Source organism: Heliangelus exortis, chromosome 8 (genome assembly GCF_036169615.1).
Source record: "Heliangelus exortis chromosome 8, bHelExo1.hap1, whole genome shotgun sequence".
Taxonomy (NCBI): Eukaryota; Metazoa; Chordata; class Aves; order Apodiformes; family Trochilidae; genus Heliangelus; species Heliangelus exortis.
Genome location: NC_092429.1, coordinates 5,899,644 through 5,914,787, shown reverse-complemented (window position 1 = coordinate 5,914,787; position 15,144 = coordinate 5,899,644). Strand labels below are relative to the sequence as shown.

The 15,144-nt window shown below is 40.5% G+C and overlaps 1 protein-coding gene across 8 annotated transcripts in view; it reads right to left on the bottom strand.

Annotated features, from left to right (window-relative positions):
- TUT4 (terminal uridylyl transferase 4) overlaps nt 1-15,144 on the bottom strand; it is a 50,340-nt gene that overhangs the window by 32,729 nt on the left and 2,467 nt on the right. For 3 of the 8 annotated variants that reach the window (XM_071750123.1, XM_071750129.1, XM_071750131.1), the window contains exons 1-3: nt 12,638-12,775; nt 4,218-4,890; nt 2,410-2,573 (exon numbers count right to left, since the gene is read on the bottom strand). In XM_071750123.1, the coding sequence (XP_071606224.1) occupies nt 2,410-2,573; nt 4,218-4,776 (723 nt within the window). In that variant the 5' untranslated portion in view covers nt 4,777-4,890; nt 12,638-12,775. Of the gene's footprint in view, nt 1-2,409; nt 2,574-4,217; nt 4,891-7,029; nt 7,106-12,637; nt 12,817-15,144 lie in introns of those variants that run through there. The other 5 variants (XM_071750124.1, XM_071750128.1, XM_071750127.1 and 2 more) reach the window with 4 other exon arrangements.

Genomic DNA, 15,144 nt, shown 5'->3' with positions numbered 1-15,144 from the left:
CAGAACTATCAGACTAAAAGGCAGAAGGACCACTGCTGCAAAGATGAGGGGTTGTTAACAAACACTGCACTTCAATCTGCAGTTGTGTTTTCTTTCTCTAATTAAACACAGCTACAAAGACTGGAAACCTTTTGGCTCAGTGCAAAGACAAAAGGGCCCCAACAAAAAGCCTTACTTTTCCTCCAGAGTAGTCAGCATTTTTCCAGTAACTGCTATTAGTTATAAATGAGAAATACCCTACATAACATTTTCATCCTAATTCTCATTCGTCTATATTTACTAAACCCAAAAAGTATACTGAAAACACCAGATGTTTGAACAGTGACATAACAACGAATGGACAGAGAACACCATTTTAAGACTCTAAAGTGCATTATAGATCAATTAAGCACATTTGACTTACTGTACAGAAACCTGAACTAATGTGAAATTTGGGCAAGTTTTTCCACTTACTGAGTCTGATCTTTTGCTTTTTTGGGGAAAAAAAAAGAAAGAAAAAAAAGATGCTGTCCATCTACATGGTAAATATCACTTTAAAATAACATGGTCATTATGCTTTGACTACTAATTATCTTCATCCTTGTCTCTTATGAGACAGATACCTAGTAAAATGATTAACATCCATTTGGAAAACAAGTTGTAGACAATTACACTTGGCCAGTTCAGAAGTTTCAAGTATTTGGTATCTGATGACTGAAGCAGATCAAACACACTTTACCACTCTTCTAAAACTGAATGAGTATTAGCAATAATACTCTCTTTTTAAAAATGGGTATTTCTTTACAATACTGATACAGTATTATGTCAACAGATGTTGCCGGAAAGGTCGTTATTTTTTAAATTTACCTTTATTATAAAGCAAAATTTAAGAATATCCTTAAAAGGCTAAAGAGGGAGAAGCAAGGAATTAGAGACCAGTCAGATTTAGCCCCCAGAAAGTTACTGTAATAAGTTATTAATAAGCACACAAAACCAGGTCATGGATGACAGACTGATCTGCTATGAGCAAACTGCGCTAGACCAGTTTTATAGCTGCTTTTTTAAAGATAAAATCATAGGGCTTGAGGAAGCAACAGAAGATGCTGCATCTTGAATTTTAGAAAATTTTTGTCACTTGTCATAATACCAGTCTCAAAAGGAGACCATAAGTACTATCCAAATGAAGAACAGTAAGGTGAGAGCAAAACTGCTCAGAAAACTGCCCTCAGAGCACACATACCTATCCTGGTTCTTCACCAACTTAAGAGCATGTGCCAGTTATTCTTCAACAAGGTCCTTCTGGAGTCAAGTATTTGTTATAGATTTAGGAAATGCAATAGAGGGTGTGCTGACTAAAAGTGTGAAATATACCAAGTTGGGAGAGGTTACAGAAGATGACAAAAGTTTAGAGATCACAACAAATTAGAGCAGCGGAATAAATAAGCTGCAATTAAATAATATCAAAGCAAAATACTATTCCTCTTTAGGTGTTATCAACTGCAAAAAAAACAGGGCTTGGGAACACCTGATCAGGGATTTTTTCAGAAAAGGGTATAGGGATTGCTGCTGGTCAAAGTAATATCCAACATTATATTGCTGCTAAAAAAGCATGTTTCTTAAACACAAATGCTGCATTTCAGACAGATGAAGTCAGCTTTCCTCTTTACATGTAAGACATCAGCTGAAACTCCATGTCCAATTTTGGACACCAGTTACATGGTAGATGCCTACAGAAAAGCAACAAAAAGGAATCAGTAACTAAGAAACCCTCAGACCAAAGAATGAGCCTAAAGAACATAAGACTGCAGGAAGAGTAGTGACCTTCAAATGTGAGAAAGCTGCTGTAAGAAGTAAAAACTTATGGTTATTTTCATAAACCAAGATGTAAGGGATTAAAATGCTAGAAGAGACACATTAGACAGTAAGAAAAACTTCTGAGTTACCTACAATGAGCTTGAAATGTATTTCACTGGAAATAATATTAAGAACAGTTTAGACTAACATTTTTATAGAGGCATCTTTAACATAGGTGATTTGGACTGACAGAAGGGTAATATACTGAAAATAGTGCAAAGTTTCTGAGTTTCCAGGTAACCTAACCTTCTAGAATCATGGACATCATAGAATGGCTAGGGTTGGAAATGTAAGGTAAGTAATGCAACTGTAAACCTTTCTGTCTATAGAATTATAAATTGTTATTCTACAAATACCACAGGTGCTACAAAAGGAAGACTTAATTTTCATTTCACATCATCTGCCACAATGAATGACTAGTCAACTACTAGGGATAATATCTTAGATCATTAAGTGATTAATCATAAAGAAGAAAGAAGCAACAGGCTCTAGCAGAAACACCACCTAACTAGAAATATGGTGATGATAATGAAAGACACCCATTTTCTTTTTTATCTGATAAATAACTCAACCTACTTTTTCAAGTCGGGAGATATAATCTCTTTCCAGACGTTCTTCAGCTTGTTTCAATCCCAGTTCCTGTTCAACTGTCAGATTAGATTCATCAATAGCAGTGGTGCTTTCTAAATAATCAGTTTCCAAAGCATGGTCTTTACTTGATTCAGAATTCTTAACTTTACCTAAAGAAAGAAACAGTTATTTTCTTCAGAGTAGCTCAAGCAGAGGACAACTGAAAGTACAGAGCAGTTAGGAGCATTTCATTAAGGTGCCAGACACAAATTAGAGCTACATTCCAGTTTTTTTGTCCAAAGGCTGGCCAACATCACCTTAAATGTTAGAATCTTTCCAGTATGTTACAAAGTATTTTGGATTTCTTAGACTAAGAAGCGCTATCAAAAAGAGAAAAAGTACTCAACGCCCTGATGCTCGACAACAAAAATAAGAAAAATGTGGCTTAAATATTTTTACAGTCTATTTTGGTAAGGAAACAGCCATTGAACTGCCTTGCAGACATTCACCCAAATGATCTTGCATAGCCACTCATCAGGCATTCCAAGCCCTCAATTCAGAAGGCTGCTGGAGTCCCATCTGAGCACCTTGTTGCCCATGGGTAGCAACCACAGAGCTCTGGAATGCTGCTGCCCACAAACATGCAGATCCATTCCATAAGGCCAGTTCCTCCAGATTCCTATTTGTTCACAGTCCACCAAGGCATACAAGCATCTACCTCTTAAAGTATTCCAATAGTTTTTACATCAGCAAAACTGAGGATTATTTGTGGGTTGTTTTTTGGTTTTCTTTTTATTTATTTTTGAGTTTCATTCTGTTCTTTTTTTCTTTTTTCCTTTCTCTCAATTGAGATCTGTGCTCCAAGAATAGCCAGGAATCAGAACTGAGCAAGTTTTCAAGTCCTGGTTTCTCAGTAACACGTGGTCCCTACAGTACATGATGGTGGTCTACAAAGAGCTGACTGAACACAGGATGGTGCCACTTCAACTTGGTTTTTCTGTTAAGATTTTATGAACAAAAAAAAAAAAAACAAAAAACAAAAAACCAAAAAAACAAACTTCAATATTTTCCTAGTATTTCCACAGATGCCACTGTTGTAACTGTTTCAGTAGTGGGAAATACTTCAAAGCAAAGGCCTGCATTGGCATGTCATCTTAAAACAGCTTTTTAATTAGAAAAAACCTACATTTCTGAAGAAGTGTGGCCAATTCTGAACTAGGGAGCTAACCTGAAGTGAGACAATGCCAGATCCATCATTTTAATTCTGAAATGGAAAAATGTCTTGGAGTAAATACTCATAAGGACAACCACTGATGGACTGTTTCTATTCCAGAACTCCCTTAACTGAATAGCCACAAGCCAAAACTATTATAAATGCTTTTATCAACAAAAAGAACACAACTATCACAGAAAAACAAGGTAGTTTTCCTCCCACCTACAAAAAAATGTTTTCTAGCAGATTTTCCCCATTCTTTATGAAAAGCAGTATCTGCCATTCCTGTAAGTGGCAGGGATATCATGAAGGGTTCTCCCCTCTCAAAGACACAACATTGACAAAATTGCCTGAAAACCACATACAAAGCATCTTGCAAAGATGTTTAAGTCTTAGACACGAGAAAAGGAGGACAGCTATTACCACAATTTCTCATTGTCTAAGTAATATGCTTGTATCAATACCATGGTATCTCTAAATGCAACCAGCATTATTATAGGTGCAAAAAATACAAAAACAGAAACATTTCAAAAGCCCATTTTAGTTGGTTGACAATTTTACCAGAAGAAAACTGAATAAAGCAGTGCTGAATAATACTCACTCAAGTCATCAGGCTTATGTTCCATTCTTCTTTGATCTGAAGCAGTCTTACCAGGGTCACCAGTCTGATCAACACTTGTCTTTGAAGCATGAACTCCCTCTGGATTTTCCAGCATCAGTTTCCCTTTCTGTGTGGCTGTTAAGCTTTCCACACTGATCCCATTCCCTGAAACATGGGAGCCTGGAAAGTTTTCTCCCACTGGTTGAGATTTTGTCTGCTTCAGGTTTTCCACTGCTGATAAATTAGAAAATTTTTTTGCTTTTCCATGACTTCGATCCTGAAGGTTTGAGCCTGTATCTTTAGTCCCAGGCATACAACTGTTTGCTTTGCATGATTTGTTTTCTCCTTGTTTTTCAGAACAAACATCACTTTGTTTACCTTTTTTGCTGCTATTCCCACTTGGAGAACTTCTCCCAACATCCTTCACAGATTTGTCATTTCTATTATGTTTATAATTTTGATTATTTGTAACTTTGACTGCTTTGCCTTCCTCACCAACAAGACGGGCAGACTTCCTTGGGTCATGATTTCCATTCTTTGAGCTCTTGGCCTCTTCCATTATAGTGAAGACCTGCTTCTCCTGTCTCTTGAGACCACTTGAAGTGCAATTCTTCAGCAATTTGCAGTTGATTTTAAATCCACTGTGCAGGCAAGGATCGTAGCTGATTGTCTACTGAAGAAATAATCAGAATTTTTTTTAATGAAAGGAAGACATCAAACTTCTATGCAAAAAAATGCATTAAAATAAGCATCTCTAAAGAAAAGTGTAACTAAAAATGATGATAGGAAGAACATTCCCCTTGTAGGCATAAATGAATTTTCATACTACACTCTGCACTGAAGTAAAACTCATTAAAATTTTTTATCATCCTCATCTCTATTTACAAGAGGAGATAGGAAGAGATGAAAAATGGCAGAACATGGCAAAAAATCCTCAAGTGATAAACCTGCCAACAGCTTGCTTTCTTCTTTCCTTCCTATTTTTGGCTTTCTGAAAAAACCAAGAACCAAGATGTCTGCAACTACAGTGGAAAAAGAAAAAAATATAACACACCAAAAAATACCACTCAATAAGCATATTGCTCAAATTAGCCACCAGAGGAAAAACTAATTCAGCTTCCAGAAAGTAAGCTCCATTTCATTAACTGATTAAAAAAAGTATTTAGAGATAAAATTCAAAGTATTATTAAACCTGACCTATCACCTGTATCCAGATCCTTAAGCATATTTCTGACAGATAAAATTCTCATATAAGTTAACTGCCACCAATTACATAAGATTTTATTTATCCACAAAACCAAAACAGTAAATATTTTGTTTAGCTACAGTTTAACTTTGCTCATCTAAACCTCAGTCCTTTAGGAGGTGTATCATCTGAGCTTTATGTTGGCAACAACTCAGAGACTGTTTTGCCAATGGGAAGCTGAGCATGAATAAGTGGGTCTGTTTGTAAGCAATTACTAATATAGAAAATGAAGAGGGACTCTATTATAAGAATCTGTGTTTACTTTTTTTAAAAATACTGTTGAGATACCATAAACAAATTATGAGAATGAAGTATTAGCCATAGAAGACAATTTTATAGAGCTATAGGAAGACACAATGTTCAGGAACACAGAGTTTCTCTCTTTGCTGTCCACCTCCAGATTTGGTTGATAAAAGCATGATCCACAACACATCAAAATAAACAGCTTGTAATCTGGTGAAGAAGTCATAGACAAATCAATAAGTTACAATTACCACAAGTATCACAATGTACTGTCATAGTTAAATAATAAGGACCAGAAGGAAGGATCAAATAAAAATGTCTGGCTAAAAAAAACCAAAACAACCCAATTTTCTTAGTATTATGGATATACAGGACATAATTTTTTTTCTAGGCTATACAATGGAATCACTCTCTCTCACAAACACACTTTGAAGGGAAACACATCAAAAAGTATTTCAGGATACAAAGGACATAATAAAAATGGTTTTTAGCCCCTACTACCATAATTTAAAATACACATTAACTTTCAAAATTAAAAAAACCCAGACAGACAAACAAACAAAAAAAACCGCACAAGAACTTTCATGAAGTTAATGTCAACACCACAGTCCTCAGTAAAAGAAAACAAACACCTGTATTACTCAATTCATTCCAATGCCTAAGTGTTTTATCTCACAAATACAGTTAGTTAATATGACAAATATTTTCTATTAAATAATGATTACACCTGGCTCTTACTTCTAGACCAAAAGTCAAAGACCAAAAAATCAATAAGATTAAATAGTAATTCCTCCCCATAGCTCAGCACCAGGAACTACTGCCCACTCTACCAGTGCTGCTCCAGTCTCAGTGTGATCAGAACAGCCCAGGGTCCCCACAAGCTGCCTGAATTACTCTGGTCTGTGACCCCCATGGTGTATAAAGCCCTGCTCTGCAGATGGGTGAGATGGGAGCTACACACACAGAATGTAAACTCTGCTAGCTGTAAACTCTGCTCTACTGTGAAGGAGGTTTTTAATGTCAAAAAAAAAAAAAAAAGACTGAAAGAGAGTAGCATTTTCCAAATTCTAAACTATTCCTCATGGTTTAGCTGCTTGACCTGAAAAGGGAGGAAGGGGACGACAGACCCCACAAACAACCAAAAAAAACCCCACATACACACATCAGTCCCATTCCTGGTTTGTTTTCCAACATCCATGCACTCCTTCAACTCCAGCCTGGTGCAAACCGAGGTCACATTTCCAGGTTCACTGAAAAGCAGCCCAGGTCAGCACCAATCCTGACAGGAGCAGCAAAACCCTTCTTCCAAGCCTGGCTACTTACTCCCACTCCTCCAGCTGCTCCCTCCCTTGTGCAGTTCTGCAGTGAACAAAACCAGAAAACCAATCCAGCTGAACATAAAGCTGGCACAAGGGAGGAGGAGGAGGAGCTGGTAACAACAACTAGTAGGGTGGGGACAGCTTCTCTTGGCACCACTTCCAGCTTAAAGCTACCATGAAACCCCAGCACTGGAGGAAAAAAAGGGCTTCGCTTTGCTCTTTTGGATTTGCTTTTTGGAAGTGTCAGATTGTTAGATCTGTATTTTGCAAGGAGGTTTTAGAAAAAAAAAAATCCATAAAAATTATACCGAAGGCTCGAATGATTTGATCTCACCCATTCAATAAAATACACAATTATATAAGGAGATATAAAAGCTTTAATCAAATGAACAAATGTGATGGGGGAAAAAAATGGGGAAACTGCTAATAAAAAGTGTCTTTATAACCTAACTAATAAATGGGGAACTGTAACAACATTAAGTATTAATAGAATGGGTGTAATGAAATGCAAGTAGTTGAGGTTACAAAGCACAGATACATTCTTTACGCCTAAGAAATATGAATAAAGATGAGTAATGAAATTTCCTAAGACAATAATAATCACCTGTACAAAATAAAAAGTGTTCCACAACAAAATTCAGACTTGGGAATACAAGTGCAACAATAATGTTGCTGTACTTTGGCATTTTTGTTTGCTTTTTATCTTCTGTTCTTTAATACCAAAATGATTTAGTCAACAAAAAAATGACCAAAACTGCTGTAACACAGTCAATAGTGACCACATCCCATCTCACAGAAGTGCAAAGAACTGCAAAGTAAACCAATTAAGGAAACTTCACATTCAAAATGAAAAAAAAAAAAAACCAACCACCACCACCAACAAAAACCACTAGTAAGCAGAAGACAGTCTCAAAAAAGATCCTTCCTCTTTTGTCAGATATTGGCACCTACATACGAGAGAGGGAAAGGAGCACCTCTGAAAAGAATAACATGGTTGGAAACAAAACACTAGAGTGGAGTGAATCAGTGCTGAGGTGGCATCTTTCTAGAAATCTGGATGGCAGGTCTGATTCACAAGACCAGGCTCAGAGCAAATTGTGAGACCCTTCATCAAAGAAAAACTTCCTTCCTGGCAGGCTGGCAACAAAACCAGTTTTTCACCTGCATCTGCAGCTGGGGTATGATTCACCTGTTTAAAGCATTTCACCATTTTTAATTTGTTCAATATCCTGGTGTTACAGGGGACTTGCTTTCTTCTGCTTTCTGAATGTACAGTGCCAGTTACCCCTCTGAAATCTGGCTCAGCACCCTGGCACTTTGTAGAAAAATACTCAGGTTGAAATACAACAGCTTGAGTTCAGAGAAGATACCATCTAAAACTCTAGAAAATTATTAAGCCTATGCATACCTATAACAATCCAATTAAAAATGCTTAAAATCAGCTTCTATTTCTCTACTGTAGAATTCATTTTAGGTTCATGAAACTAGGAGCAAGGTTGTTTCACTTTCATTTCTGCCAGCTTCTTTTGTGTCCTCCTTTTCTCAGACTAGCATTAGAAAATTCTGCATTTGAATTGCAAAAACTCAGGGTAAGGCTTACTTCCAAAGTGGAAAAAACCAAACCACTTTCAAGAAGCTCTTTCTACCCATTTGCCCTTCTACTTCTTCCTCTCAAGTTGTTCAACTTACTTAACTCCTTCAAAAGCATACATTTAGGGCCAGACTTTGCCATAACAGGGCCTCTTCAAAGATAAAGGCTGGAGTTGAACTGGGAGCTCTTGCATTCCGAGTTGTCCTTTTGCAAAACATCTCTATTTTAATTATTAGCAGCAGAACTCAATATTCCTCCTCTCCTAGACATTAATTTGGAGCTCCTCTGTCACACCCTTGATCACAAACCCATTGGGTAAGCAGAGGAAATGTGCTGAAGGAACATTCACACTGACAGGTTCTTAGCTGCTCCCTAAGAGGAAACACAGCTTCCTCCTGCTTTCCCCCAGCAGAGACCCCTGCTCTAATCAGGCATTAATTGTCCAGAAAACACACATTCTCAACAGTCTTTTGAAATGACTTTGAATATGTTGTAAATTTTGGTCTCAACTTACTTAAATGTCCTAAAGTAACAGGAGCACAGAAGAGCAACTAAAGGGAAAAAAAAAAAAAAGAAAAAAAGAACAAAAAAAAGAACAGCCTGGTAAGTTTTGTTTCCCCTGGGAGTACTACATTAAATATAAACAGCAAAAGCACTAGGAACATAATTGCTATCACTGTTTCTATAAAGCACTCCCTCCTTTGAGATAGAGAGCCCTGTATTTTATCTTAGACCTGCTGTTATCTGTTTCATTAGGACTGTCCCTTAAGCTCCAATCTCCCCAGCCAGCCTACCAACAGTCAGTGGGGTGATTAACCTCATTCCCCCCTCCCAGCTGATTACCAACAGAGCCTTGCTGAACTTCCTCAACAAAATTAAAAGGAAATTCAGCAAACAAAGGTTACAGCCACGGACTGAAACAAAAGGTAAGGTTGTGTTCTACACTCTGCTCAGACTGCAGCACAGGTAACATCTACAGACAGTCCTGAGGAACTTGGGGGATGTGTGTCTCTTTTCTGAACTGAGCCCCAGTCCCATTTTTGTGTCCCAAGAACTTGTAGAAATCATTCAAGCTTCCCCCATATTATATGCCAGAAGTTAAAAAAGGTTATCACACATTTATGCCAATTTTATGGTGAACTACACATGACTTAGGACAAACCAATATCAGTTCTTGATGCCTTTCCAAAGTACTTAAAACTAAAACTATCAGAGATTTCTGGCTTTGGGTTCCACCACCAATAAAGCCACAGGTATCCCTAGTAGTAACACATATAAATTCTATGCAGTGTTCCAGATCTTCTAGTTTCTACAGGCTATTGAATTTAGGATAGTAAGCACACTACTACCAAAATCTATCTAGAAGGAAGCCAGTGCAGTGCATGCAAAATCTAACACACAAACCAGGGTGCAAGAGAATAAGCATCCTGGGCTTAGTGAAGATACATAAACCAGTAGAAAGCCCTGATGCTGTATTTGCAAAGTGATGGACTGAAAATTTCTAAGGAGTGATCACTAGATAAACAATGTGTGTGTGTTTGTGTGTATCAACAAACCTGTAACAAAACTGTATCTTTAGCTACTTTTCACCAGTCACAAAGTACAGCTAAATAAAATGGATCTTCCAGCAGTATCATTACATCTGCTTTACAAGGATCCAGAACTTTCACTACTGAAAGAAATATGCTGAAAATCAGTACTTTAGAGAAGCTGTGAAGAATACATCCATACAGCTGACACACAGGCTGGGTCAAAATCGTTTGTAACACAAAACTGATTCCAGATTCCCAAGTCAAGCTTTGCTGACACAAAAACCTAAAATCTGAAAATTACTTCTTGCTGGAAATATTATGTCATTTATCAACAGAGATTAAAAAATACAATCTAAGAACATCTGATAAACTGTTCTTTTCCAGAGATATTGCTAGAATATCAGAACAAAAATTATGAACCAAGGATACAGTAGGAGTACAGATACATGCATGCATGCCTCTGGCAAAAAGAAAAAAACCTAAAAATGGGATTCACATTGTTACTAAATTTAATTAGTAAGTTCTTAGTACTTCTCAGCTAAAGCTACTGGTCTATCATTTCTGTACAATTAAACAATTTATCAAATACACAATATAGTCTTAATGTGCCAAAAGCATCAGAAATGTTGACTTCCCCTGGATTGCTTCCATTCTGCAAATTAATCCACCATGCAAATTTCAAGATCCTTCTTTCTACAAGTTCTCAGTCCAAGTCAGTCTCAGTATTACATTATTTCATTAAGATAGGGACAAAATTAAATTTAGTAGAAACGTTTCATGAAACTTCAAAAGCAAGCATTACAACTGTGAAACAGGACACAGTTTCAGCTGGGCACAATTCTGCACTGCCTTATGGTATCAATATGAATACACAATCCAGAGCCACTACTGAGAAACAGATTCACCAGACATTTAAGAGGAGCTCCCCAGGGATGTCTTGCTTTCAAGTAGGACACAGGGAAATCCTGCTCTCCTTTCTCTTTCAGTTCCCTTCAGAGGAAGAAGCAGGTAAATGCCCCACATTGTGCAGGTGTCCCTGTGGCACCTGGCAGTTGCTCTTCCACTCCTAGCTGAGGCATGAGAGAAAAGTCCCAGCTGCCTCCTGTGCAAGAACCAAACACAAAAGGAATTTTCTGATTCCTCTGTACAGAACTTCTGGAAAAGTATTCCCATACTTACGTTCTGGGAAATGGTGGTTTCATCCCAGAATTAATCTTAAGATGGTATTTTCACTATAGTTAAATAGGGAATTTCTTTCAAAAGCTCATTGCAAAGCTGATGTTTGTAAAGGAGACCTGTCACTCCTAATTGCACGTCTTCTGCCAGATACTGTAATTAAGTCGTAATTCCACGGCTGGTTTACTTTTCTTGTCACGGAAATAATTACATCATTACTATCTGAGGTCAGACTATCCAAAAAACACCTACTGAAACTGGGAACACAGGTCAAACAAAACCAGAAACAACACATATCCTCTGTTTCGAAGCAAATGCAACGACTCTCAAGGCACAGTACTCGGGAAGCTAAGTGATGAGGAGGTGCCATGAATATAAAAAAAATTATTAGATCCATACTTAGATGCAAATATCTTTTTTTCACGTACTGGTCCCTCCCCCAGCCTAAACCTGTTTATATTGTTTTCTCTGCGTGTTATGAGCTTGTCTTTCTTTGATATACCCAGAAACAACCTCAGGAGCAGCAAGGCCTCAGGTAATCTGGCACATTGAGCCAACTGGCAAACCGCAACACACTGCAAAAGCAGAGAAGTCGTTCAGCTGTATTTGTATACGAGCTAAGCCAACAAAAGAGCACAAACACACAGGCGAAGGGATGCCCGTGTGTCATTTCAAGCAACATCACAACCCACCGAAAGGAGAACCTTTGGCTTGAGGAAGAAATAAAAACGGCGGAGGAAGGAGGGGGGGGACAGCCCAGGACAGGGGAGCGTTCCCCGGGGGAGCCTCACCAACCCCAACGCTCTCCCCTTCTCTCCCCCTCCCCGTATTTAATTCCGCTGGCTGGCAGAACAACACGCACCCAGCTCCCGCCCGGCAGACACCCACGGACCCGCAGCCACGGCACTGCCCCTCAGGACTCCAGCCCGCCGGGATGCGGCCGTCCCCAGCTCCCCGCTGACCTTGGGGCCGCCATCCCCCCCCCCCCTCGGGGGCCATGACCGACACCCCCAGGCCGGGAGCGAGGGGGGCAGCCCCGGCGCCGCCACCCTGCCCGGGCGCGATGCCGGGAGGCCGCGATGGGGCCCTCCAGGCGGGGCACGGGCAGGAGGGCCGGGGCAGGGCGGAGCTGGGGCGCCGCGGGATGAGGCGGGGGGCGCCGACGCGGAGAGGGCCCCCCCCGAGCCCTCCTCCCTCCCTCCTTCCTTCCCTCCCGCTCCGCTGCGGGGGGGAGAGAGCAGAGCGCTCCCAGACACCCCCCCAGCCCGGGGCAGGAGTTGGGCGGGGTCCCCCCCGGCCCCTGGAGCCCGTACCTGGCTGTGGCGCTAGGGGTGCCGGGGCTGCTCCCCCGCCATGCCCGGCTCCAGCTGCTGGAGGCCCCGACGCCAGCGGCTCAGTCCGGCCCGGCCGCCATGTCAGCCGCGCCGCGAGATGCATTGTGGGGCGAGGGCGGGGGGGGGGTGGGAGCCGCGGGGGCGGGCGGGCGGGCGGAGGGTTCTGCCGGACCGGTCCGGTCCGCATCGATCCCGGCTGCCGGGGGAGCCTCGGAAACTCCCCCTCCGCTGGGGGAGGGGACGTAGACACCCCGCTGCCCCTCGGCCTCTCTCCCCCAGCACCGCGGTAGGAATGGGGATGCGGGAATCAGCACCTCCGCTTGGGCTTTTTTTGTTGTTGTTTTTTGCTTAATCCCCTCTACAGCCGATCCAATTTTTTTCCTTTTTTTTTTGTATTATTCTACCCTATTTGTCATCTCCGGCCTCTTCCTCCACGCACTCTCGGCTCTGTGGAGCGGGGTTAGGGCCCGCCTGGAGGTTCTTTGGCCTCGGCCTTGTCCCCCGCACCCCGCCCGCTCCCGGGCTTTGCTCCACACAAAGCAGACGCCGAGGGGGGAGAAATGGCTCCTGGCTCCCTGACCTTGGCTGTGAAGCCGGCCCCAGCTGCAGCTTAGGGACAGCATCTTGGCCATCGTGTGTGCTGGCAGTTTCGCAGGTCTCGGGGAGGGGGAGCTGGCCCGCCCGGCTCTTGGCAATGCTGGAAGGTGACCTAAAGAAACTGGCCGAGGGTTTTCGAGGATGGCAAATCTCCCGGTGATCTGGTAGGGTGCTGCTCCTCTTGGCAGTCAGATGTCATGTTGCTGGCACTGGAGGCCTTTCCAGAAGAGCGAGGAGTGTAAAAAGATGGTCGAACTAATAAAGGAAAGCAGGAACAACCGTGTGCAGGGTGGTGCTGGAAACACTACCCCAGAGCGGCTTGGGTAGGTATAGGCGAACAAAAGTTGCAAAATCTGTAATACTGGATTCTATAAATACCGGCAAGGCGTTCTTCTGGATGTACTGTGAAGTCAGTGTGATCCTTAAAGCTGATCTGCTTTTTTTGTGGTTCACTTGAAATTCACATTTATTGAAACGAGGATTGTGTAGCTCAGGATAATGGGATGAGCTTTCACCTTTTGGAATGTGGGACAATCCAGCCCAGGTCAGCAGTGACAGAAACCACAGTGCTGCTTCTGTGCTGTTTGGGGACAGCTGGTGGTTTCAGCCCAGTCCTATTTGACAAAGATTTTTAAATAGGTTTAGTAGGCCAAAGAGTAAATTGCGAAAGTAACTAAATTATACTTGCTTCTGGAGACAGTCCTCCTTGATCAACATTTACACATGCTAGTGAGCAAACACACGCCAGTTTGCAAACCTGACTGGCATTTTTCCTGCAAGCTGAAATTTTATTAGAGTATATCACATTTAGTTCAAATAGTTGGATAGACTTTCATGTGAAATGTTCATGGAGTTTGGCTCTGAAAACTTGAATCACTATAAAGCCAAGTCTTTGACATAGCGTGTGCATTCAGAAACAATCCTCCCTTTTTTGCTGATATCAAAGAATGTGTCATTGCAGGGAGCAATATAGAAATATGGAAGAAAAAGGGAAGCTGAATTCTGTTGCCAGCTGGCCACTATTTAAAGATTTCCCAGTTCAGTGCCAGTGATCAAAAACTTTCAGACTCTGGGCTCAGTTGCTAGAAGAAAATAAAATTCTGAAAGCCACTGAATTTTATCTAGAAATCAGAGACAATAATCATAAAGCTGTAGGAAGCAGATTTTATAGGCCCTTTGTAGAGCAAAAGCTTGCATGTCTCATGTTGTAGCATGATACCTCATTTTTAGTCCTCTACCCAAACTACCACATCATTATGCCTCAAAAAATGCACGTGTATTGTAGATTTATTTTTAATATTCTGCTAATTAATGCATATGTTAAATTATTTTAATTGCTGGGATTATTTTCTTAAACAATTTTAAGGATTTACTAGGTTTGGGTTTTTTTTTAATGTGTTCAAATACTACACTTAAGCCTTATTTCTGTCTCCAACTGTCTGAAGAAACTCAAGCTTCATAGGTAATTTATTTATAAAATGAGGAAATCTTGACTGTCTTCTAAAGGAAAGGTTCTTGGTCAATACTATAGTCAGGAAAATATACAGAAATATCTTTCACAGCACTTAGCTGTGAAGATGAGACCTTCAGATTCTTAGCACAGCATAGCTGCCCCATTGACAGTGTGGTAGAGGATTTTCCATCCATATGTTTTTTTAACATATCACGTTATTCCTCAATGCTGGGTGTCTACTTAAGCTGAAATACATTTTAAAAAATGAAAAATATGAAATATTTGAAAATTATGATTAAATTTTGCAACTAGTTATACAGGGCTTCTTCACTCACTGTAATGCCACTTATGTTCAACTTACCAAACCAAATTTAATCAACACAAAGATCTACCAAAACTCAGTTATGGAGAAATAAAATCACCAAGTGAGATTGCA